At 50.2% G+C, this 24,850-nt stretch overlaps 1 protein-coding gene across 10 annotated transcripts in view; it reads right to left on the bottom strand.

The window, feature by feature from the left end:
* Positions 1–16,846: 16,846 nt before the first annotated feature.
* The window catches only part of TRAPPC9 (trafficking protein particle complex subunit 9), a 582,880-nt gene continuing 574,876 nt past the window's right edge, over positions 16,847–24,850 (bottom strand). For all 10 annotated transcript variants that reach the window (XM_078071955.1, XM_078071953.1, XM_078071956.1 and 7 more), the window contains 2 exons: positions 18,269–18,489; positions 16,847–17,670 (listed from right to left, as the gene is read on the bottom strand). In XM_078071955.1, the coding sequence (XP_077928081.1) occupies positions 17,503–17,670; positions 18,269–18,489 (389 nt within the window). In that variant the 3' untranslated portion in view covers positions 16,847–17,502. The remainder of the gene's footprint in view (positions 17,671–18,268; positions 18,490–24,850) is intronic.

Here is a 24,850-nt window from a genome sequence, read left to right as displayed (position 1 = left end):
TCTCTTCTTATAAGGAAACTAATCCTGTCGGATCTGGGCCCCACCCTTAAGCCTTCGGTTAACCTTAGTTACATTCTTAGAGGCCCCATCTCCAAATACAGCCACATTAAGTAGTGGGGCTTCTACACAGGAGTTTCGAGGAGACACAAATGTTCAGTCCAGAACAGAACAGAAGGACATACGTAGGGACTTGCAAATTAACAAAGGGAAAAATGGGAGGAACAGGAGCTTGATCAAAACATCAAAAATGAGAATGATGCAGAAGAAATAACCAACAACAAACTACTGTAAAACTACATTAAATACAAGAGTTATTATCTTGAATGGAAAGACCTGAAGTCTCCCAGTAAAAGAAAGGCACTGTCATACTGGGTTCAACAAACAGAAGGAAGGAACAAAGTCAGTTACAGGCTGTTTATTAGACATACACCTGAAAAAAAAATGATATTTTAAATATTTTAAATAAATCATTGGGAAGATATTTACAAGGATAAAGCAAATTAAAATAATGACAGATACTAATCTCAAAAAAGTTAAAAATACTTACATGTGATAAGTTAGAATATTATGCAATAAAGTGACATATAGCCATGAGCTTGTAACAGGAAAAAAAGGTATAAAGCTGAGTAAGCTGAGTATGTATGGCAAAGCCCACTGGGGACGGGCTCACTGAGCGAGTGAGAGACAACTGCACATCTCTATCAGAAATGGGCAGAAGTGTCAGAAATTAAGGAGCAATCCAATATATTGCATGGTTACTGATTGGATCCTACTTTGAACAAATCAGACTTTAAAAAGTCATTTGAGGAACAATTAGGGAAATTTGAATGTAGATGGAGTTTTAGAAGGTCATAGAATATCACTATAATTTTCTTGTGTGCAGTAATGGTGCCGTGATTATGTGGAGAAGCCTCATTCTTTATTAAAGAGGTAAACTCAGCTATCTAAGGGTGAAATGCCATGAAACCCATACTTTAATTTTAAACACCCCAGTACAAATATGATAAATAAAACAAATATGGTAAAATGCACAGTTACTGAATAGTGATGGATATATAGTGTACCTTATATTTGTCTGTTTTCCTGTACACTTGAGATTTAAAAACAACAAATTAATAACACCGGAGTTGAACAATGCAACAAATAAATGTGAATATATATAATATAAAATTAAGTGTAATATAAAATTATATATATATATAATATTACATAATTATATAATTATATATTCTATAATTAATATATGCTATATTAAAATTATAAAATATGAATATTATATGTATGCACATATGTTCTCAAATAGTGAATACATTTTCATACATTTCCAAAGGTCACTAATAAAAATCAGTATGTATTTTTTAAAAGTCAGTATATAATAGGCCACCAAGAAAATTTTACCCAATTCAAGAACACAAGAACAGTTTTTCACCTCATGCTCTGGCTATATCCAATACAAGTAGAAATAAATGATAAAAAGGGACTGGAAGACACTTTACTTGCAGATTTAAAACATCCCTATAGAACTCTTGGATCAAAGAGAAAATTGAAGGAGAAGTCACATACTATCTGGAAAGCAAAGACAAAGATGCTTCACACTAAAGCATATGGAGTGGAGGTAACAAAGCTTAGAAGCATACAGCCCGAAGTGCCTTCACTAGAACGGAAAGTCTGAACACAGCAACATGTTTAGAAATCAGGAAAAGAGGGCGCCTGGGTGGCTCAGTTGGTTAGACGACTGCCTTCGGCTCAGGTCATGATCCTGGAGTCCCTGGATCGAGTCCCGCATCGGGCTCCCTGCTCGGTGGGGAGTCTGCTTCTCCCTCTGACCCTCCCCCCTCTCATGTGCTCTCTCTCTCATTCTCTCTCTCTCAAATAAAAAAAAAAAAAAAAAAAAAAAATCTAAAAAAAAAAAAATCTTTAACATATAAAAAAAAAAGAAATCAGGAAAAGAAACAACAAAAGAAATAACAAAGAGGCAATTCATAAAGATAAGAACTGAAATTGATGAAATATAAAACATTTTTAAATAGTGGAAAGAATATGTAAATGCAAAAGCTTGTTCTTTGAAATGGCGAATAAAATTTTTTTGAAAGTGTTCATGAGTCCAATTATGGAGAATAAAGAGAGAAAGCGAAGTTAGGCCAGATTAGGAGCGAGCAGGAAGACATACCAGTATGAGTACAGTATAGGGGAGATAAAAATAATTATGAGAGAATATTTTATGCAACTCTGTGATAACAAATTGAAAACCTTAGGGAAATGGGTGATTTCCTGGTAAAAGTAAATTACGAAAATCAGTCCAAGAAAAAATGGGAAATTCTAAAAGACCAATTACCATATAAGCGATTGAAGGTGTTTGGCGGTCTCTTAGTGAAAAGACACCACAATCAGATGGGCTCACAGCTGAGTGGTATCTAATTTCTGAAGAACTAATCATTCCAATGCTGTTTAAACTATTTTAGGCCATATAAAAAGTTAAGAGGGAAAATCCCTTATCAATTCTCAATGGATACAAATATCTCAAATAATACAAAATAAGGGGAACTATAGACCAATGGTCTTTTAAGAATATAGGTGAAAATTTCTAAATAAAATACTAGCAGATAGAATCTAGCCATTACTAGAAAGAAGAGTATGTTATCCTTCAGGTTTCTTTTCGAAATATGATATGTGGTTGAGGAACCTTGGCGCCGGTGACGTGTTGTAGGCATCTAGTCACCCTCTGTCTGAGCACCCCTTGGTGTGACAGAGTGAAATAAACAGGACTGGACAAAACTAAGACAAGTAAGACATTGTTAGCAAATGCCAAGATTTTATATGGAAATTTATGGAGCTTATTCCAAAACAGACTTTAAAGAGTAGTATTGTTTCACCATAAAATCAGTTCCTTTCAGATTTGAAATCCACTGAGGGAAAGGCTAAGGGAATTTTCTTGTGTTTAATTGAGCACCAGTGCACAAGACACTGTTTGAGTGTGTGATACGTCGAATATCGTTGAATTCTCACAGCAGCACTGTGGGGAGGGGATTTGATGGACATGGAAGCTTGGACAGGTGTGGTGACTTTGCAGAGCACTCGGAGGGCCAGGGCAGAGTCTGGACCTAACTCTTGCTGGGCTGACTGTTAAGCCCCAGGTTTCAATGGCATGCATGGAAGCCACACGTGGAAGTCCCCCAGTGACTTTCTGGTTCATGGAGGAGTTCCAGTCCTTTTCTCCAAAGCCAGGGGCAACGGAACAAACACTGAATTAGGCACCAGGAGACCTGGGTTCTATTTAACGCTTGCTGGTGGTCTGAGTCTTGACTTTGAAGACCTTTGCCCTTCCACGACTCTCTGGAGGGCCAGCTGTTGGTCGCTGTCCACAGTGCTGAAGGCGCTCCTGTCCGAGGGCTCCAGCTTTACCCATTTTCAGGGAGCTGGCTTGGGCGGTTGCCAGGAACATACTGCGATTAATCAGCAGGTTTGAAATGGCAAACTAAATTCTAAAGGTGGAAGAAGGGAAGAATTCTTTATTAGTTTGCTGAATCAGTGCCAAAGGATCTTTCTTTTTTTTTACCAAAAGCCATGTCTTTGACAATTCTCGTCACACAGGCCTGAACTGAACATCTCAATTTTTGGAGAGAGGCATATAATTAAGTTTCCACTGCTCAGGTGAATAAATGGAACACTACCTAATTCCCAAGGACCCCTGTTTGCCCCTCTAAAACCCCATCCTTCTTCTTTACCCCAGAAAGAATCTATGCTAAATTTTGTGTCAATTATTCACTTGTTTGTCTTTATGGTCTTTTTTTTTTTTTTTTTTACAAATTTATGTATGTTTCTTCAATAAATACAGGGATTTATTTGCTTTTGGGACTTCATGTAATTAGAATAATAATGAATGTGTTCTTCGGTTGCTTTCTTCATTCCATCAAAATTGTTTTTGAAGTGTATGCATGTTGTTGCATATTCACCATTGTATGGTATTCTGCTATCCAAATATGCCACAACGTACTTATACATTCCATTCTTAATATGGCATATGGGCTTATGTCCCTCTTTCCTATTATGAACAATTCTGCTATAAACATTCTGGCACATGGCTCATGTTGCACAAGCTGCTAAATATTCATTAAGATATGTACATGCTAGTGGAATCATTGGGTCATACGGTATGACCAGTTCAGCTTTACTAGGAGTGGTAGAGACTTCTGGTGCTCACTATATCCCATTCTCCCCTCCTCCCTATAGGAGACATGCCCCGATTGCAGTCAGGTGGGGCCATAAAACAGGGCCATATAACTTACTCTTCTCAATGGATTGTGAGCATAAGTGACTTACATTATTTCCAGGTTGAATAATCTCATTACAGTGTCAGGCCCTCCTCATGGTTCTCCCAGTTGACTTGTCTTTCCATTTTATGAACAAAAGTTCTTAATTTTAATATAGTGAAAATTTATCATTTTTATGGCTTGTGATGTTTGTGTCTTATTTAGGATATCCATCTCTACCCTAAGATCATAAAGATATCTATAATGTCTTCTAAATGTTTTATATTTTGGCTTTAACATTTAGGTCTTAACCTAGAACAGATTCTTATATATGGTGTGTAGTAGGGTCTGATGTCTCTCGCTATGGCTACTCAGTTCTCCCAGCACTATTTAAGGAAAAGTCTATCTCTTTCCACTGGCATGTGGTAGCAACATTTCACACATCATGTGTCCATATGTGCATGGGTCTGTTTCTGGGCTCTCTGTTCATCCATTTTTCTATTCTGCAGTGTCTATTTATTTTGTATCATAACACATTTTGACTTATTCTTCAAAAGTATGTTGGCTATTACTGGGCTTTACATTTCTAAATAAATTTTAAAATCAACTTGTTAAGTTTCACAAAAAAAAAGTTGTGAAGATTTTTATTGGGGTTGCATTGGTTCTATAATCAATTTGGTGAGAATTTATATCTTTATGAGACAGAGTGTTCCACCATTTATTTAGACCTTCTTTAATACTGTCCAATAATTTTTTTTCTCCATAATGGTCTTGCACGTCAAAGAAAAAACTTACTCTTGGGTTCTGTATTATTTTCCTATTGCTCCTGTAGCAAATTACTACAAACTTAGTGGTTTAAACAATACAAATTTATTATCTTATAGTCTGGAAGTCAGAATTCAAAACTGAGTCTCACTGGGCAAAAGGCAAGGTGTTGGAGAGCTGTGTTCTTTGTGAAGGCTCTAGGGTGGAATCTGTTTCCTTGCTTCTAAGATTGAGGCATCTCTTGGCTCATGGCTCCTTCCTCCATCTTCAAAGCCAGGCATATCAGGCTAAATTCTTCTCAAGTTGCCAGCTCTCTGGTTGTCTTTTGTTTCTCTCTTCCCCATTTAAGGATCCTTGTAAATACACTGGGCCCACCTGGATATTTCAGGATAATCTCCCTGTTTTTAAGTCAGGTGATTAGCGACTTTAATTTTATCTATACCCATGACTCCTCATTGTCATATAACCCAATATATTCACAGGTTCTGGGAATTAGGACTTGGACATCTATGGAATGCCATTATTCTGCCTGCCACAGATTCTTTATATTCTTTTGTAGTTCTATCAATGGTAAATTTTATCATTTTATTTTCTAGCTGTTTGTTTCTGTGGTACAAATATGCTGTGTATTTTTCTATATTGACTTTGTATCCAACAGGTTTGCTAAGCACTTATTAATTCTAATAAATCTGAATATTCTTTAGGATTTTTTTGTGCAATCGATGATATAATGTGCAAATGATGGCAGATTTGTTTCTTCTTTTCTAGCCTTATGCCTTTTAATTTGTTCTCTTCTTTGCATTTCTGTGCTGACATGGACCACTTAAATAGTGTTGAACAGAAGTGGAAATAATGGGCATCCTTGTTTTGTTTCTGATTATAAAGAGAGTGCTTACAATATTTCAACATTAAGAATAAGGTTTGCTGTATATATAGTTTTAAAGATTCCCTTTTATCAGGTTAGGGACACTCTCTTCTAGACCTAAATTGCTATGAGGTTTTTATTGGGGGGAGTGGGGTGAGGGGGTTTTTTGAAAGTCGTGAAAGAATGTTGACTTTTATCAAAGATTTTTCCCACATCTATATGAACGATCATATGATTTTTCTTCTTTCATTTGTTAATGTGGTGAATTCATAGTATCTTTACCAATGTAAAACCAACCTTGCATTCTCTGAATAGATGCAACTTGGTCATGATATGCTATCTTCTTCACATATCACTAATCTGCTGGCTAACATTTAGATTTGAATTTTTGCATCTACGTTGATGCATGATTTAGGCTGAAATTTTCTTTTCTCATTCTGTCTTTGTCAGATTTTCATATTAAGGTTATACAAGGTTATATGTACAAGGTTATACATATTAAGGTTATATAAAAAAATATATCAGGGGCACCTGGGTGGCTCAGTTGGTTAAGCGACTGCCTTCGGCTCAGGTCATGATCCCAGGGTCCTGGGATCGAGTCCCACATTGGGCTCCCTGCTCTGCGGGGAACCTGCTTCTCCCTCTCCCACTCCCCCTGCTTGTGTTCCCTCTCTCGCTATGTCTCTCTCTGTCAAATAAATAAATAAAATCTTTAAAAATATATATATATATGTTTTTTCTCTTTTCCCACATTCAGAAATATTTTGTGTATCATTGGAATGTTTTGTTCCTTGAATTAGAATTTATTGGTAAAAACCATCTGGGCCTGGATTGTCATTTTGTAACAGTTTTTTAAATACTAATTTGATTTCTTAATGGCTTTAGGATTATTCAGCCTAATTATTACTATCATAAATTTCAATTTTTATTACATTTCTCTAGAAAATGTATATTTCATTTATGTTTTCAAGTTTATTGGTATGAAGTTCTTCATAATTTCCTTTTATAATATCCTCCTATTATTGTCTGCAGTATCTGATGTCCCCTCTTATTTGTAATGTGGTTATTTGTGCCTTTTCTTTTTATTAATCTAGTCAGAGGTTTCTCAATTTTATTAGCCTTTTCAAGAAACAACCTTTGGCTTTTTGTTATTGTGTTTCTTCTTTTATTAATTTATGATCTTATCTTTATTATAGTCTTCTATCTTCTTTGATCTTTTTTACCATTGTTTTCAGCTCCTGGGAATGGTTCATTAACTTTTACACTTCCCTCTTTTGAATATAAGCATTTAAGTTTATAAAACATCCCTAGCTTATCTGTATCCCACAAGTTTTGATATATACTTTTATTATTGTTCAACTTTAATATTTCTTACTTTTCAGTGTAATTTCTTCTTTCAACTCTGAGTTAACTATAAGTGTTACCTAATTTCCAAATACATGAGATTTTTATAATCATCTTTTTGTAATTGATTTCTAACTAAGCATATTGGGTTCAGAGAATGTATTAGTATGATAACAGTCCTTCAACTATATACTGGACCATAAAGCAAATCTTGACGTATGTGCTTGATAAAAAATGTTTCTCTATATCTGTTGAGTGAAGTGGTCTCCATAAGTCTATTAAATCAAATTTGATTGAATTTTTCAAATTTTCTACATTTAACACTGTTTGTTTTCTTGATCTTCCAGTTACAGAGAGATGTTTGTATTACTTCTTGTAGTTCTATCAGGTTTTGCTTTATGTATTTGAGGCTATATTATTGGTTGCATATATATTTAGAGTTATTATAGCTTCATGGTGAGTTATCACTTTTATCATCATGATGTCATTGTCTTTATCTCTAGAAGTAATTTATTTTTGGCTTTAGATTTTCTTTTATTGGTATTTTCTTGGTACATCTTTTCCTTTTCCTTTTTGTGTAGTCTTTTATCTGGGTTATATTTGTACTTTATTTCTATAACTTATTTTATAACCACTTCTGTTACTTAACCGCTGTGTGCCTCATTTTTCCCAACTATAATATAAGGATAATATTGTTGTGGTTTTGTTTTGCATTTTCATTTATTTCTGTGGCCCTTTTTCTTTCCCTTTTTGTCTCCTTTTGGACTGAATAACTGTGCTTTCTAAATTCCTTTTAGAGTATCTAGTTTAGAAATTGCTCATGGTATTTCTCATTTTCCTAATGGTTACCTCAGAATTGAAATTTCCACATTTAAAACACCAAAGCTTGAATCTAAGTTAATCAGTATCTTTACTCTCATCCTAAACCTTTGAAATTGAAATTAAAACACCATAGAATACTTTGATTCCGACCATCCCCTTACCAACATTTATGTGTTATTTTGCTATATATGTTAATTCTATTATGTTTTAACTCCATAATCCATAATTATTATTATTTACACAGTAAATGCTTGTTTAGATTTACTCATGTATGTGCCACTTCATTTATTGTTTCTTCCTTCTTGCATCTCTGGCTTTTTTCTGGTATCAATTCCTTTCTGCTTGGAGTTCATTCTTTAGAATTCCCTTTAATGAGGTTTTGGTGGTGGAAAACCCTATTTTTTAATATGAAAATGTCATTTCACCTGTTGAAAAGTATTTGTGTTACTTAGCACATTCTCAGATATTATTCCACTGACTTCTGAACTTTGTTTTTGCTGATGAGAAGTCAGCTATCAAGCAATCTGCTACTTTATTTGAAGGTAATTTGTCTTGTCTTTCTAGCTCCTGTTAAATTATCCCTTTGCATCTGGTCTTTGAAATTATATTATGACATGCCTATTGTGTATTTTAAATGTTATGCTACTTGGGAGTTTGTTGAGCTTCTTAAATATGTGGATTTTTGTCTTTATCATTCTGAGATGTTCTCAGTCATTATCTCTTTGAATACGGCCTTTTCTCCATTCTCTTTACTGTCTCCTCCAGCAACTCTGATTAGATATATGTGAGAGCTTCTCACTCTGTCCTCCGTGTTTTCTTAAGTCTCTTTCATGCTTTCTGGTCCTTGTGGGCTGCCTTTTTTTTTTTTTTTTTAATTTTTTTTATTGTTATGTTAATCCCCATACATTACATCATTAGTTTTAGATATAGTGTTTCATGATTCATTGTTTGTGCATAACACCCAGTGCTCCATGCAGAACGTGCCCTCCTCAATACCCATCACCAGGCCACCCCATCCTCCCAACCCCCTCCCCTCTAGAACCCTCAGTTTGTTTTTCAGAGTCCATCATCTCTCATGGTTCCTCTCCCCCTCCGATTTCCCCCCCTTCATTCTTCCCCTCCTGCTACATTCTTCTTCTTCTTCTTTTCTTTCTTAACATATATTGCATTATTTGTTTCAGAGGTACAGATCTGAGATTCAACAGTCTTGCACAATTCACAGCGCTTACCAGAACACATACCCTCCCCAGTGTCCATCACCCAGTCACCCCATCCCTCCCACCCCTCCCCCCACTCCAGCAACCCTCAGTTTGTTTCCTGAGATTAAGAATTCCTCATATCAGTGAGGTCATATGATATATGTCTTTCTCTGTTTGACTTATTTCACTCACCATAATACCCTCCAGTTCCATCCACGTCGTTGCAAATGGCAAGATCTTATTCCTTTTGATGGCTGCATAATATTCCATTGTATATATATACCACATCTTCTTTATCCATTCATCTGTTGATGGACATCTTGGCTCTTTCCACAGTTTGGCTATTGTGGACATTGCTGCTATAAACATCGGGGTGCACGTATGTGGGCTGCCTTTTTAATAATGTGTTCAGCTCTCTCTTTCATTCACCAGTTCTCCCCTGAGCTGGGTTTAATCTGCTCTTCAACCTATTCATCAAGTATTTAATTTTAATTCTATTTTTCAGTTATAGGAGCTCCATTTGATTATTTATGATGTTCTAGATCTTTACTCATTTTAATCTTTTTTCTTTTCTCATAACATGTTAAGCATACTTATTTTATAGTCTGTGTGATAAAACAAATCTGATTTCTTTTGTCGAGCCTAAGTTTTTTTCTTCTGACTCTCATACTTGATGCACTGTTTCCTTTTGTATATGATAACTTTAGCACAGACTTATTCTGTTTCCTTGTAGAAACCCTTGAAAATTTGTGGGACAAATGTGAATTCCTTTAGAAAGGATGTGTTTACGTCTATAAGATGCTAGGTATGTGGTGGCAGGGGTGCTAGATGTGTAGGACCACTTTCAAACTTATGAATGACTCAAAGTTTGGGGAAGGCATTTAGGGAGTGTGACTTGGGACTGCAGATTCATGGGAGGGCCAGTTTGGGTGGGAATCAAAGGGTGGAGATAGGGAAGTTTTATTTCTACTCTCTGAGTAGGGTAGGGGGTATTTTCAGTTTATCTTTTACTAAGAATTTAATCCTTTGGGCTCCCAAATTAATGAGGAGCAGTCTCCTATTAGAATCCCCACCTGATGGGCTCAGAGATTTGTCTTCCTCCTTTGTAAGATGGCAAAAACTGATGTACCTGCTTTGACAAAAAAAACTCTCAAAGTGAAAGTTGGCATCAGTGCATCACTTGCCTCTCTGGATTTTGCCTACATACAGGTATTGGGCTGCGTATCTTTCACTTTCCTGCCAGCTAAGAGATGCACTCACAAATGTGTTTTTTGTATAATTACCATTATTTTTTCATTGTTTTTAGGAAGAGTCTTAGTCTGGGCCCCTAACCCATCATGTTGATAACCTCTTTTTGTTCTTATTTTTTATTTGTCTTAAGCCCTTAAGACATTGTTCAGAAGCCCCAGAAGCCAGGTGACCACATGCACACACTCTCTTCTCAGCTTCCTGGGACCAGGCTGCCTTGTAAAGCATCATAATGACAGTGCTTTCTGGGCTGGCAGGGATGGTCTTTTGAAACCATCCACAAATCCAGCCTTTGCTTGAATACAAAGAGCTCATTGTGACAAGTTACAGAGCTCACTCCTTTGTCAGGCCATCCATTTCTCATTTGAGCATGTGTCTTAGAAAGATCTGTCTTATATTATTTCATGTTACCTAATAAACCCACATAGTGGGCTAATGGGGAACAGAGACGTTAGGTGTCAAGCTTCCTAGAATGGTGGATTGCCAGGCACATGGCTGGACATGTACCTGGTAGAACAAAGAAAGGCAATGAGAAGGGTAGAGAAGGAAACCAGGATTTATTGGGGAGTTGCTATCATGTGTAGGAATGTTGAGGGCACAAAGAGGCTTAATTTAAATGACTTGTCTGAGGTCAGAGTTGACAAAAGGCTGAGCTGGTGGGGTTCAGCTCCTCAGGCATCTTCCTAGGGATCTTTGCTGTGCTTGGTGAATTTTGGATGACAGAGCATGACAACTAGGTGATTATGCGGCCATTGCAGGCCTGTCCTGCCCAAAAGGAACAAATGTCAGGAGGGCAAAACCGACCCGGCTCAGCTGGTGAAATGAAAAGGATACAGCCTATTCCTGGCATAGCCTCTCCTGGCCCTTGGGAGGGAGGAGGTCTCTAGATTCCCCCAGCTGTAGGACTGCAGTGCTCAGGAGCTGACGGCATGGGCACCTGGAGGAACCAGGACATGCAGCCCTCACCAAGACACCTGCTCCTGGGTTCCTGCCTAGGCCAATGCTAACACGTAACACAGCTCCGTGAGTGGAATGACTCAGCCATGCGAATGCCAACAAGCAGCACTCCTGCTTCCTTCCCATGCTCACGCTGACCCCATGACAAAGCTCCAACTCCTTACAGTACATGTAGCCTGACTCAGTTCACCCCGAGCCAAGGGCAGTGGGGGCATTCAGATGGTGGAAAGGGTAGGGGGCATGGGAGCACAGGCTCTGGCTGGGCCATTTCTCAGGGTGCCTGGGTTATTTCTAATATCCCCTCCTCCAAAGAGACAACATCGTCCCCTGCCCTTCAAGACTTCTCTCTTGTTGCATTCAGTATCTTCTCTGATAACTGCTATAAAGTGATTCTTTATGGACACCAAAAATACAGAGAATGTCAAAGAAGAATGGAAATCGCCAATATGCTCACCAGTCGGAGTCAAACACTGTTCTTCGGAATGAGCTTTCCTAGGCTTCCATCTCGTCTCTCTCACCTCCATCTTTGTATCTCCACCGTCTCTCCCCATCCTGCTCTCCATCATCTCTGTCTCTGTCACACCTCTCTCTCTCCTCCTCCCCCTCCCCCATGTACTTGGGAAGCAAGGGCAAAGGGACTAAAGTGCCCCAACCTGCACCCCATTCTGAAAGTCTCTTTCAACCTCAAAGGAGGCCACTATTCTAAGGGAGGCATGTATTCCTTCCACCTCTTAAACGTGTTTTTCTAGACAGCTTTTGATGCACAGAAATCATAGAGTTTTTGGGGGGAGGCTGTTTGCCTGGGTGGGGCCGGCTGCGTGCGTCAGCGGCACCCACGGTGGCCAGACTGGCTGTGCAGGTACTGCGTGGCCCGACTGGCCTCGTCTCCGGAAGCGCAGTTGATTCGTCCAGTCCCCATTAATGGTCATTTAGGTTGTTCTGAATTTTTTGTTCAACAAAGGCTGCTGCGGTGAGATACATCTTGCCTTCTGCGGGGCTGAGCGGGCGCTTTGTCCTATTTCCTCTCTCCTGATTTCCAGGCTGCCCCTCTCCGTTGGGTGGGTGGGGGTCCTTGGGTCTTCTTGTCTTGAGGGCCCTGCTGAGCCAGGCCCAGCGCTGTGCCCAAACTCTCCCCCTTCCCCTTCCTGTGGCCTCCTCACTGACTGTGTGTATGTGTGTGTGGGGGGGGGAGTTAGTTAGTTAGTCCTGGCTTTGCTCGACATTCTTCACATGGTGGAACATGGGGTCCCACCTGCCTCAGCGTGTCCCATCTGGACAACACAGAGCATCTAGGAGGCCAGGAGATCCTTGAAAGAGCCCCATGTCTTCTGCTCCCATCCCATCCGTGGGTGATGGGATTTGGAGACTGAAATGGGGTCGATCCCATTTTACAGAGCAGGACACTGAGGCCAAGGGAGGCAGCATGGCATTGCCAAGGCCACACATCTCACAGGGGGGCAGAACCAAGATAGCCAGTGAATGGCTGTGCTCATTCTTTCATTCCACAAATGTTTTCTGGGCACCCAGACATGCCCACACTGTCCCAGGCCCTTTGGATACAACCCTTAACCTCCCACTGAGGGGGCATGATCATCTCCATTTTACAGAAGAGAGATCAAGGCTCAGAGAAGTGGAGGGGCCAGCCCATGGTCACACAGCAAGGCAGAGCTGGAGCTGTGTTTGAGCTCCCAACCTCGTGCTCTGCCCACTCCGCAGGGCACTGCCCCCAGGCTGGGGATGGCTCGTAGCCGATTCCCACCCAGGGCCCTCCACCTGCCAGCCACCTTCCCAGGGCCTCACATTTCGGCAGAGGACAGAGCACACGATGCATGAGCGAGCATAGAGATCATTCCAGATTGGGCCATCTCCTCCATGGAGAGCTGGGTGGTCAGGAAAGGCCCCTCATGGGAGGCGATGTGGAGCTGAGACCGAGATGCAGGAGGCCACGTGAGGCCTGTGGGCAGAGCACCCATCCAGGCAGAGAGGACAGTTGAGGCCCCGAGGCAGAACAGGTTTGGAGACTGAGAAGAGGCCGGCGGTGGTGGGGGTGGGGGGGTGGCTGGAGCACATGCTTGGCACTGCAGGGTGGACCGCGAGGCCATGAGGAGACACGGGCAGTGGGTGATGGCCCCCTCCCCTGGGCCCACCAGGCCCGTAAACACCCCCGGCCACAACCCCCCTGCTTTCCCTCCTCAGCCATCTGCCTCCAATCCCTTGTCTCCTGGCCTGGCCTCTCTGCTGGTCTCCAGGGGCTCGACTCAGGGAGCACTTCACCTGCCCCGGGGCCCCCACGTGCCTCCTGGGCAGGCCCTGCCCCCCTCAGCCCTGGGGCCATGCACTTTCTGTCATACTAACTGTCCACACGCATCTGCCCACTGGTCTGTGCCAGGCCTCTTGGCACACGCTGTTCCTTCTGCTCAAACCCTCTTCCTCCACCTTCTCCCCTGGTGAACTGCGGCAAGACCAAAGTCATTCCCCCATCTGACCCCAAACAGAGCCCAACCCTCTCCCCCATGGCCCCCCAAGGTCATCCATCACATTTTCCTGGGTCCCGGCCCAGCAGAGCACAGGCCCCATGAGTCCCCAGTGGCTGAGAGGAATGGCCTGGTCCCTCTGTGTTCCAGGGGCTCAAGCGCCTGTTGTCCTGCTTCCAGGTCTTCATTCAGCCCTCCCGCACTCCTAGAGATCCCTTCCTCCTCCCCCACCCCCTCCCATGCCACCTCTTCCGGGAAGCCTTCCTTGATCCTCCTGCCCACAGACCCAACCAACCAGCCCTTTAGTTTCTCCAGAGACCTCCACTGCAACTGTGGGGTCCGTGCCCTGGCTCCCACTGATGGGCCCGCGCACCAGCCCACGGGCCCACTTACCAGCTATGCGGCATTCAGTGGGCCAGCTGGGGCAGGTGCCACTCTCCCAGCTTGCAGCACGGCATTCTGCGTAACCCAGTCAAGCCTGGTAGGGTCCTGGGCTCCTTCCTCGGGCTGGGCCAGAGTAAGACCAGGTCCTTCCCTTGTACCACTTTACTTACTGTTTGCCTGGCACTGAGCAAGCAGCCCCCAGAGCTCAGCAGTAGTAGCCAGGGACTTGCTTCCTTCTGGAGGTATCTCTGGACACAAGCTGAGGATGAACAGCTTCACACGGTCCCTACCCGTCAGGGTGACTCACCTGTCACAGGTGCGCAGAATGGACACCACAAATGGGACCTCCTGCTGCCTGGGGACACAAGGCACATTCCCAGACTCTGACCAAGGGGCCAACTGGCCATTTAGTGAGCACCTACTATGTGCAGGGTAGTGCAGGACCCCTCATCTAATCCTAACAGCCACGATGCCCCAGGAGATGAGCTGAGGAAGTGGCTGAGCCAGAACTTGACCCCGGACAAGGCCTCCTGCAGTGGGCTTGCCCATCTGATCTCTGTGGATGAGCGCCCAGGATGGGGAACAGGTCAGACCTGGCCCTGTCCTGGGGAGCCAGAAACAGATGGTCACATGGCCCTGGAAGGAGTTTTCTACGCCTGAGCGAAGGGCTTTGGCCATCTCTCCTACAAGTCCCCAGCCCCTGCCGCGGTGGACCCCCTGGCTTGTCCTTATGGAGCTGCGAGCTTCGGGTGGCTGATGATGGGCACCAGGGCACTGCACATCACCCACAGCACGCCCACCCAGATTGCCCCGCAGGAGGCCACGGATGGCAGCCTGGACACTGGGTCCCGGGGCCAAGGCCTGTTCCCTTCCTGGCTTAGTGAGGGAACCTGTCCTCAATACTCACCACGCCTTCTGACGCCAAATGTGGGGTCCCTACCCCAGTCAATTCCCCACTTGGACCCTGGCTGGGTGTCCTACAGGTCAACTCAGTTCTGATGTGAACCACCTGGAGTTAGGTGAAGGGCTCAGTCCCACAAAACTGCCCCCCCTGAAGACACTCTTCGCAAGTCCTGGCCACCTGTACTTCTAACCAACCAGCTATAAATTGGGGTTCCCATTACCCCCTCCTCAGGTTTGATAATTTGCTAGAACAGCCCACTGTTCTAGCAAAACACTCAGACCAAGACCCTCCCTGGGCCGGCCTCTGCTGAGACGCTCCGTATCTTCCTCCCGGCTGGGAGAGAGGGGAGGCTGCTCAGGGTGGAGCGCCGGGAGGAGCACGGCCTGTGAGCAGCGAGTCTGAAGGAGCTGGGGGCGCCGGGCCACCACAGCTCCCACGGAAGCTTGGTGCCATCTGAATAAGGTGCCCCTCCCCAGGGCGGCCCAGCCCTGCAGGCCCCGGCTGGACTCCCGCCCTGCTCACCCTTCCGGTGGGAGCCTCGAAGAGGGAAGCAGCCTGCAAAACCCCAGGTGGCAGCTTAGCCCTGGGGCCTGGGCCTGGACTCACACCCACATTAGAGGGAAGTGTGGGAGCAGGCGCCCCCCCGGGGGTCTCCTGGGGGACACAGGCTGCAGCAGCAGGGAGGACCCCTGCGGGATTCTGATCCCCCTCCATCATCTCCTGCTATGTGCTCCAGGCACTTGGAGACTCCGTTTCCCCCCCTGTGAGGAAGGCAGTGCCCCCGGGCCCAGAGCAGTTGGGGAACGCACAGCAGGGGCCGAGTGTCCCAGCCATGCCGGGCACTGGGAGGTGCCGCCCCAGCGGATACTGTGCAGCCGCTTGCGAGGTGGGGCCCGGAAAGTTCTCCCCTGCCCCGAGCCCGCAGCTTTCATGGGGATCACCCAGGCCCCACGACAGCCTGGCGACGGTCCCCGAGAGCTGTACCTGCTGCCCTGGGCAGCCCTGTGGAAACGGGGAGGCCCAGAGTCCTGCCCGGGACCGGCGTGTGCCAGACACACTGATGCTGTGGGCACACAGGCGCCAGGAGCCTGCCCGCGCGGAGGGCTGCAGGTCGCAGTGGCTGCTGCAGGGACCAGTGGGCGGGTGGCCCCCAGGGAGCAGGGAGGAGGGGAGGGCCGAGGGGAGAGCCCGCCCTGTGGCCTCAACAGGGTCTGTCCCGTCAGGCCAGGGACACCCAGCCCAACCTACGCCCGTTGTCACGCCCGAACGTCTTCCCGAGTGTTGGAGCGGGGTGGAAGAGAGAGGCAGATGTTGCACGGATCTCATGAGAGAAAGCAGGAGGCCAAGATGGCCAGAGCCGTCGTGAGGGGCCGAGGACTGGGGGGTGGGGCTCGAGTCAGGGTTCTGACCGGGGCTGGGGAGCCAGGCCCAAAGAGCGTGTGCACGGGGGCGCTGGGGTCACAGGGACAGACAGACACGGGCCCAACCCTGCTGGCCACAGCCGTGTCACGGGGGGTTTCTGTGTGCTGTCCCGTGTGCGTGGGAATCCCTACCTGAGTCGGGGGCTGATGGGCTGGGTGGGGTGGCCCCTGACCACGCTGGGCAAGCAGATGCACGGACGCAGTGGACCAGCAGAGAAGCAAGGCGGGCCGTTTATTGGAGAACTTGTCACGGACACACGCAGGCCATGGCAGCCCAAGCCCAGCCTGGAAACAGCCCGGGCCCGGGACAGCTGGCAGAGGCCTGGAGGTCTGCCTGCTGTGGGAACAGCCCCGGGCCCGGGATAGCTGGCAGAGGCCTGGATGTCTGCCTGCTGTGGGGGCAGATGGACCTGCTTGATGCACAGACCCACCTCTCCTGCCTGGGCTGCCTCGGGGCCCTCAGGAGAAGAGCCAGCACTGGGGGTGGGGGAGGGCCAGGTCTGAGGGGGCTCAGGAGAGGTTCCCCCGGCCCCACCGAGCCGTGGCCCTCCCTCACGCTCACCTTTCCTTTCTCCTGGCTGGGCTGTGACCCCCAGGTCACAGCAACAGGTGCAGGGACCCGGTGGGGGGGCGGGGGGGCTGGTCTGGATGGGTGCTGCTCTCTGGGGTCTGGTTAGTGCCAAGCTCCAGCAGAGGGCCCTGCTGGCCAGTTCGGGAAGGGGTGAGGCTGCCGTGTCTGGGGCACTCACAGGAGTTGGGGGGGGAAGGGTGGGGACTGACGGAGGGAAGGTGGGGGCCAGGCCGGGCCCCCGTGGCTGCCGGGTCACCCGCGCCCACAGGAACGGGGCCCCAGAGGAGGGCCGCAGGGCTCAGGCCTGTGCCTCCAGGGCGCGCACGTGCACGCTGGGCAGGCAGAACCAGGACGGCGGCAGCTCCTTGCTTGCACTGTCCTGGTGGAAGCGGATGTGGAGGAAGAAGTCGCCCGTGTAGAGGAAGAGCAGGGCTCCCAGGCAGGCCGACCGGCCCGCAGGCTGCACCTGTGAGAAGAGGGGCGGAGGTCAGCCCAGAGCAGACCGAGCCCCAAAGCCACCAGGAGACCCTTGGACCTGCCTGGACGTGGGGGCAACGGGGGAGGGGAGGGCCCCCTCCAGGGCTTCCCTGCTGTGCCTCCCCAAGCGGGTGGCTGCCCCTCTCTGGGCACAGCACTTCCCTCCCTGGGCCATGTGGGGGTTGAGGCAGGCTGGGGGGTGGATGGCATGAGGTGTCATCTCAGCAGGTGAATGGGCCGTGGGCGCTGTGCCGTGTGGATGTCACTGGTCCCGCTGGGCCGCGGGCAGCCACCACCAGGCCGGGAGCACTGACTGAGCGGGGCCGGGGGCTGGTGATGGCAGCAGGTCTGACGCTGTCCTAGGCCTCCTCCACCCGCCTTGTCCCCTTAACAAGCTTCGGGGTGGTCTCTCCATCCTGGACCACGGCCAGGACTCGGGAGGTCCTGTGGTGAGTCGCATGAACGAGGGTCAGCACAGACGAGTCTGTGCTTGCTCCCCACTAAGCCCACCGCCCGGGGGCGGGGGTCTGGGGACAAAGGGACAATGGCCACGGGGGCTGCGCTGGGGCTCGCAGACCGCCACGCACCGCGTCCAGGTAGAATGTGCTGGAGCCCACGAAGGAGACGGCATCGTGCAGGTCGTAGTTGTGCACTCCGTTCTGGTGGTCCTGGAAGGGCGCGACGGTGAGGGCGAAGGGCCCCACGCTGCGCGGGCTCCGGTTGGTCAGCCGCACCTCCAGACACACGGGGTCGCCCACCCGGCAGGCCGCGGCCTCACAGTCACAGGGCTGTCCGTCCACCAGCACGTCTGCAAGGGACACAGGACACGGAACTGTCAAGGGCACTGCCCAGCCGGCCTTGCGCACCTGTCTGCCATTCATTCATTCATTCATTCATTCCCTCACTCCTTCCCACACCACGGCAGCCGCCCCCTCCATGCAGGCTGGATGCTGGGCACAGATGCGTGGCCCAGTCCCTGCTGTCCCGACGTGCAGGCTGGAGAAGACAGGTGTGGACACCAGAGCTGCCCCCAGAGGGTCTGTGCCATGCCGGAGGGCCCGGGGTAAGCTGGGGTCTCCCATGCTCCTGCCTGAAAGGGCTGAGCTGTGGCCACGGCCCACAGTGGAGAGGAAAACCAGGAGAGAGCCTCAGAACCGAGGGCAAGAACGTGGCAGGGGCTGTCCGTGGTAAGCCTGGGACCTGGCTGGGCCTCTACCACACACACATGCACAGTGGCCTGCCCAGAGTCCCCCAGGGAGGGCTGGGCCATCCTGGGGGCACCACAGAGGTAATGGGATACTAGCTGGGAAAAAGTCTGGAACCCGAGGAGCAGAGCGGGGATGGGGGGCGCAGAGGGGTGGCGGAGATGGGGGTGGGGGTCGGTAGAATGGAAAGTGCTGTGCTAGGACTCCCACTCCCCTCAAGCCCCCAGGACGTCCCCGTAGGATGGTGGGAGGGGAGGTCTGGGGGGCCCGCCTGCAGGGATGGGTGGGATTTGAGAATGAGAAGCATCCTCGGAAGAGGCAGATGAGGGGAAGCAGACTTGGAGGAGAGGCCACATGAAGACGGAGGCAGAGATTGGAGGCCGAGACGCTGGAAGAGCAGGAAGGAGCCTCCCCTGGAGCCTCTGGTGGGGGGCACGGCCCAGCTGACACCCAGCCTGCAGACCCGTGAGGGCGCAAATGCCTGTTCTGTGAAGCTCATGGTCTGCGGTCACTTCTTACGGAGGCCCTACACACCGACATGGCCAGGCAGGAGGTCGCAGGCTCACTGACCCGACCATGGAGGTCAGGGAGGGGACCCAAGGCTGTGTCATGACTTTGCGTCACCCGCTACTCGCTGTGCAGCCGCAAGGGGCCAACCCCAAGCCCCGCCAGCCTGCCTCGGCTGACCTCTACTTGTCGCATCCCCAGGCCGACCGGGGACACCCCCTGACTCGCAGCTGCTGCTTCTGCCACCAGGTGACCGCGGGGAAGACCCTCCCGCCCGGCCACTGGGGGTGCCCTGGAGCCTATGCAAGGAGGCCGAGGCCCCTCTCGGGGTCCTGGAGGCACAGGTCTGGAGGAAAGTTGGGGGGTGGCCTGCCTTGGAGGGGGGCGAGGAAAACTCTCCCTGCGGGGAAGGGCTGTCCTCAGAGTGCTTGCGTTTCTTCAGCTGACCTTGTGCAGCCAAGCCAGGGATGGGCGTGAGTGTGTGTGTGTGCGTGTTACGGGGTGAGAGTGCATGTATGAGAGATGCACGTGTGAGTGTATGCGTGCGTGTGCGTGTATGAGAGTGAGAGAGCACGTGTGTAAGTGGGAGTGTGTCAGTGTGTGCATGTGAGTGTGAGCATGAGCATGTGTAAGTGGGAGTGTGCGTGTGTGCGAACATGTGTGTGGAGGTGCATGGGAGTACATGTGAGTGTGTGAGTGGGAGCGTGCGTGCGTGTGGACATGGACGGGGGGGCACACGGGGAACGGGGTGGGCAGAGGCGGGAGGCAGCGTGCGGGGTGGCTCTGTGTGCAGCTGGGTGCGGGTGGGGGAGGGACTGCAGGTCCAGAACCACCCACCACGTGTCCCACCAAGTCCATTCTTCCAGGAAAGACTGAGATCAAGTCTCCCCCCCCATATTCTGTTTCTTCATAGAAAATTTGGAAAGTTCATAGAAATAAAACTAATTTTCTACAATTCCCCCCTACTTCCAGCCCTTTCCCCACGTGTCCTCACCGCCGTGGCTTGGTGGCTGGCGCTCTGGGACCATGAGAACAGAAGCATGTTCTACATGTTGACATTTTTGTGAGAATGTTTTCAAAGGCTGCAGGGGATTCCATTAAAGGAATAAACTGTAATTTACCCACCCGAGCCCAGTGAGGTCGTGTCCACTTTTTCAGTATATAAATATCCCCACTGTGCACGTTTTTATACTGAGCTCCGTCTGAATTCCTGCCTCACGTCCTGAGGATCCGGTGTCGCGAACAGAACTACTGGCACAGAAGTGTCTCTAAGAGAGGCTGACACCAGGGCAGCCTGCCGCTCGCCGCAGCCCCGCCTCCCCAGGTGGGGAGCCCCCGCCCCGCTCCACCTGCCCCACGCTCCCACCTCAGGGGGCAGAGCCTCCACGGGGCCATCACTGGATAACATTCATTCATTCCAGCATCCTCCACGGGGCCCTCAACACCTGCTAGCACCTGCAGCCAAGGTGACAGGACCGCGGAAGTGCACAGGTGCCGACGTGCAGGAAGGCCTCAGTCCCACACGACAGAGAGGCTGCGGCGACAGGGGTGTGACAGGGTGCTTCCCACCTGGCCCTGACGGGGGGCCCTCCACCGAGCGCTGGCACGGACCGGCGGGCACAGCGGGCCTCGGTCATGTCTGCTGAACGGTGAACGCGACCAGGCACGGTCTAAACCTCTTGAATCAAATGGGGAGAATGGAGAGAGCAGGTGTCAGGGCGCCTCGGTGGCTGGTTCCATTAAGGGAAAGATACGATTATGTGCAAATCAGTGAAGGGTGGCTGGCTCATTACATCTCTGCTCTTTTTTTCCTTGCAGAGAATTGTGCGCGTCGCTTGCTTGCTAGGACAGCTGAGGACTGGCCTCTGGCTCATCCAGCTCTGCTTGCTCCCAGCCCCCACCCCGCGCAAGGGGGAGGGGAGACAACGCTGTGTACACAGCTACTGGGGGTCACCTTCCCTTGGCACTCTCTAGAAGGAGCAGGGATTTGTGGCCTTGAGGCCAGGCCAGGGTGGCAGGGGTGGTGGACGGGCCCCTGGCTAAGCAGGAAGCTGAGCTGGGGTGTTGACCTGGCCTCTACCCTTCATCCTGGGGGAGGCCTTTGCCAGCCTGAGTCTCCTTCACCTCATCTGCAAAGCTGGGAGGATGATCCTGGCCTCAGAGGCCTGGGGTAGGTGAGAGCACCAGAGAGAGGGCAGAGGACCCAGCCAGGCCTTCCCTGCCCTGGTCTGAGGTGAGTCCTCCCCCTGGACCCCCAGATCGCTGGCTCTTACTCGGAGCTGTGACTGCTTGCTCCCCAGGGAGAAGGGGGGCGGCCCTCTAGAGGGGCAGGACCCACCTGTCCTGCTACCTGCTGTGTCCTCATGCACAGGGTGACAACGGTCCCAGCTCAGCCTGGCGTTGGCACTGGAAGTCCTGCATCCAGGAAGCCCTTGGTGCCAGGCAAACGGGGACAGCCGGGCATGCCACCCCAGGATCTGGCGCCCATAATGACTGCCCACCAAACTGGAGAATTTCCGTGCTCAGAAAGCAGCCGTTTCCTTCCTTTCTGCAGTCCAGCATCTCAGGGCGGGTCCGTGGGCCCCAGAACTCCCCACGTCACTGGGAGGACACAGCAGAGCGGAGCAGGGGTCCGCCATTCGCTGAGAGAACCACGGGCTTCCCGCATCGAGAAGGATGCCGTGGCCAGTCTCCTGGGGCCCGTGGGGTGCTGTTTCAGAAATCTGGGGAAAACGTGCCTAAGGACGCTGGGGATGCTGAGGATGTTGGCCATGCTCAGGTGGGGCCTCGCACCCCATCAGCACTGCCACCCCAACGCACCCCGTGCTGTAACTAATTCGCTTCTCTGGCTCTGACCCGGACCAGCTGTGTCCTGTCCCGGGCGGAGGACCCCGCTGAGCAAGGCCGGGAGGAGCAGCTGAGACCAGAGGAGAGGCCTGCGCTGGCCACCAGCGGTTCAGGAAACCCACTAGGAAGGAGCTGGGAATGAATAATTAAACACTTCTCAGAGGCAAGCTGTTTGGGAGTCATTCCTGAGGTGCCTGGAGGGAGGAGAGCCACCCGTTAACTGCTTCCCAGTTTGAGTCCCGTCTGCAGAGGTCCCTGTGAGGGCTCCGCGGGCCAGCCCCCCGCCCTCTAGACAGGGAAGGTGGGTGCCTCGTCCACTCGCCCACGGCAAGACCGGGACCCCAACGGTGGTGGGTGAGCTCCTCTGTGTGCTCAGCAGACTGGCCAGCCGGCCCTCAGGCAGGCGGGACACCGGTGAGTGAATGTGTCCCCTAAAGCTGGCACGTCCTGCCCAAGTGTCCCTCACGGCCACCATGGTGCCTCCCTCCCACGGCAGGGTGGGCTCATCGGGGCCCTCATGGAAGTCTGGGTCTGGTAGCGGCGGTGAGTGGGGCCTCATTTCTCCCCTTGGCCTCCGGGGTCACCTCCTCCGTGTCCCCCCACGCTGCTGGTGACCTCTCCTGCTTCCCTCTCCAGGCAGTGTGGGGGAGCTCCTGTCATCTGCAGTTCGAGTACTTTCTCCTGCACTCGCCACCACTCACCCTCTCTGAGCCTCAGCTTCTACTCCTTCAGACGGGAGAGCAGAACCCATTTCTGGGGCTTCTGTGAGAATCAGGACCGGGAGGGCCGAGATGGGGGTGCTCAGCGGCCCGTTACCACCAGGACTCACACCCACCCTGGGGAGTCCAGGCCTGCAGGGCAGGGCGGCAGTGGTTGCTCCAGGGCCCTTCTTCAGCCACGGGATGCCTGAGTGCCCACGGGGATGGGGGCCTCAAGAGCCAGGGGATGGAAGCAAGTGCCCAAGGACAGGCAGAGCCGCGGGCTGCGAGGCCTCAGGGAAATGGAGCCCTGGGGGGGGCCAGCTCAGGAGGTGGCCCACCGCCCCCCCCCCCCCCACGACACCAACCACAGCTGCCCAGGAGCTGTGCACAGGGGACCTCCTCCTGGGAGCTGCTCGGGAGCAGAGAGCAGGACAGACAGAACTCTGGCTCTGGAGGGTCAACCTTTTCCCCGAAACCTTCCAGAACCCTGAGTCTGCTTTACCAGCACAGGGGATGGTGAGGTAGACAGAATAATGCTCCCCGAAGGATGTCCACGTCCTCATCCCTGGAACCTGTGGAATATGTCCCCTCCCACGACAAAAGGGACTCAGCAGCTGTGATGAGGGGAGGAACCTCGAGATGGGGAGAGTATCCTGGAGTAGCCAGGTGGGCCTGATGGCATCACAGAGGCCCAGCCTCGCACCTGAAGGTCACACCGAGGTCGCTCCACTTTGGCGTCCATGCCCAGCCCATCGGCATGTCCGGGGTCAGCAGTCAGAATTCCCTTTTCCACCCAAGTCCGGGCCAGCTTCCTAGCAGACCTCCCTATGTCCACACTTCCTGTTCTACCCTTTCCCATGCAATAGTCAAAGGGATGGTGTAAAAGTGCCATTCAATCTCCTTACTTCCTTGCTTGCCCCTCGGCTGGACTATGGCTTCTCTTTACACTCAGAACAAAAGGGAGGTTCGATGAGATTTCGGCCACTGACCCTGGCTTCCAGGGCCCTGCATGGCTCCAGCAGGGTTGCCCCCCATCACACGGGCTGCTGTTCTGCCCCACTTCTTGCTCTAGCCACATGACCTCCCTCCTGTTCCTCTAGCATGCCCAGCACATACCTGCCCCAGGACCTTTGCACCTGCTATTCTTGCCACCTTGGCCCTCTCTTCCGAGAGGTCATTTCTGAACACACAGTGAAGAGTCCTCCTACCCCTGTTACTCTTTCACACCCTCTCTGTTTTCTCATGGCTCTTGACATCCTATCTCTCGTTTACCCATTTGCTTAACTATTGACTGTGTTCCTTCCTTCATGGATGCTCCATGAGAACTGGCACTTGCCCATGTCCCCAACACCAGGCCAGGCAGGCACTCACTCTGTTTGATATCTGGGGGGCAACCAAGTGGCTGGACGAGTGCATGAGTGCACTCTAGGGCTGGGCTTGAGTCCCCACCCCCGTTCACTGGCTGTGCCCAGCCCCCCTTCCGGCCCCCGGTCACTTTTCTGTCACCTGTGTCTCAGAGGGACCGGGCCATGTCCCTGAAGTGCCCTGCAAAGAGGACGTTAGGACCAGCCTGCCGCTGCCTGGCTCTGGGTCCCTGACTCGCAGACCAAACTTTCGTAGAGGACATTATTTATGCAGGAGAATCTCATGTTGTAAGAAATCTCCCGGGAGCAGATTAGTCTCTTCCCTCACAGCATTAAATCGGGCCATGGCCCATCTCCCTCCGCCCCCGGGACTGCTTCTCCTTCACTTTTAGTACCAGCCAGAGTCACGGACTTAATCTTGCCTGGCCCAAAATTCCTCCTGAAACCACTGCCACGCTTATGCCACGGCACGTCCCAGCTCTGGCACCAGGACACGCTATAAATAGACGCCGAGATGAGGGAAGGGCCCTGGGGGCCGACTCTGG

The sequence above is a fragment of the Halichoerus grypus genome, chromosome 5 (genome assembly GCF_964656455.1).
Source record: "Halichoerus grypus chromosome 5, mHalGry1.hap1.1, whole genome shotgun sequence".
Classification (NCBI taxonomy): Eukaryota; Metazoa; Chordata; class Mammalia; order Carnivora; family Phocidae; genus Halichoerus; species Halichoerus grypus.
The sequence above is the reverse complement of the archived record's forward strand: the minus strand, read 5'-3'. Positions and strand labels throughout refer to the sequence as shown.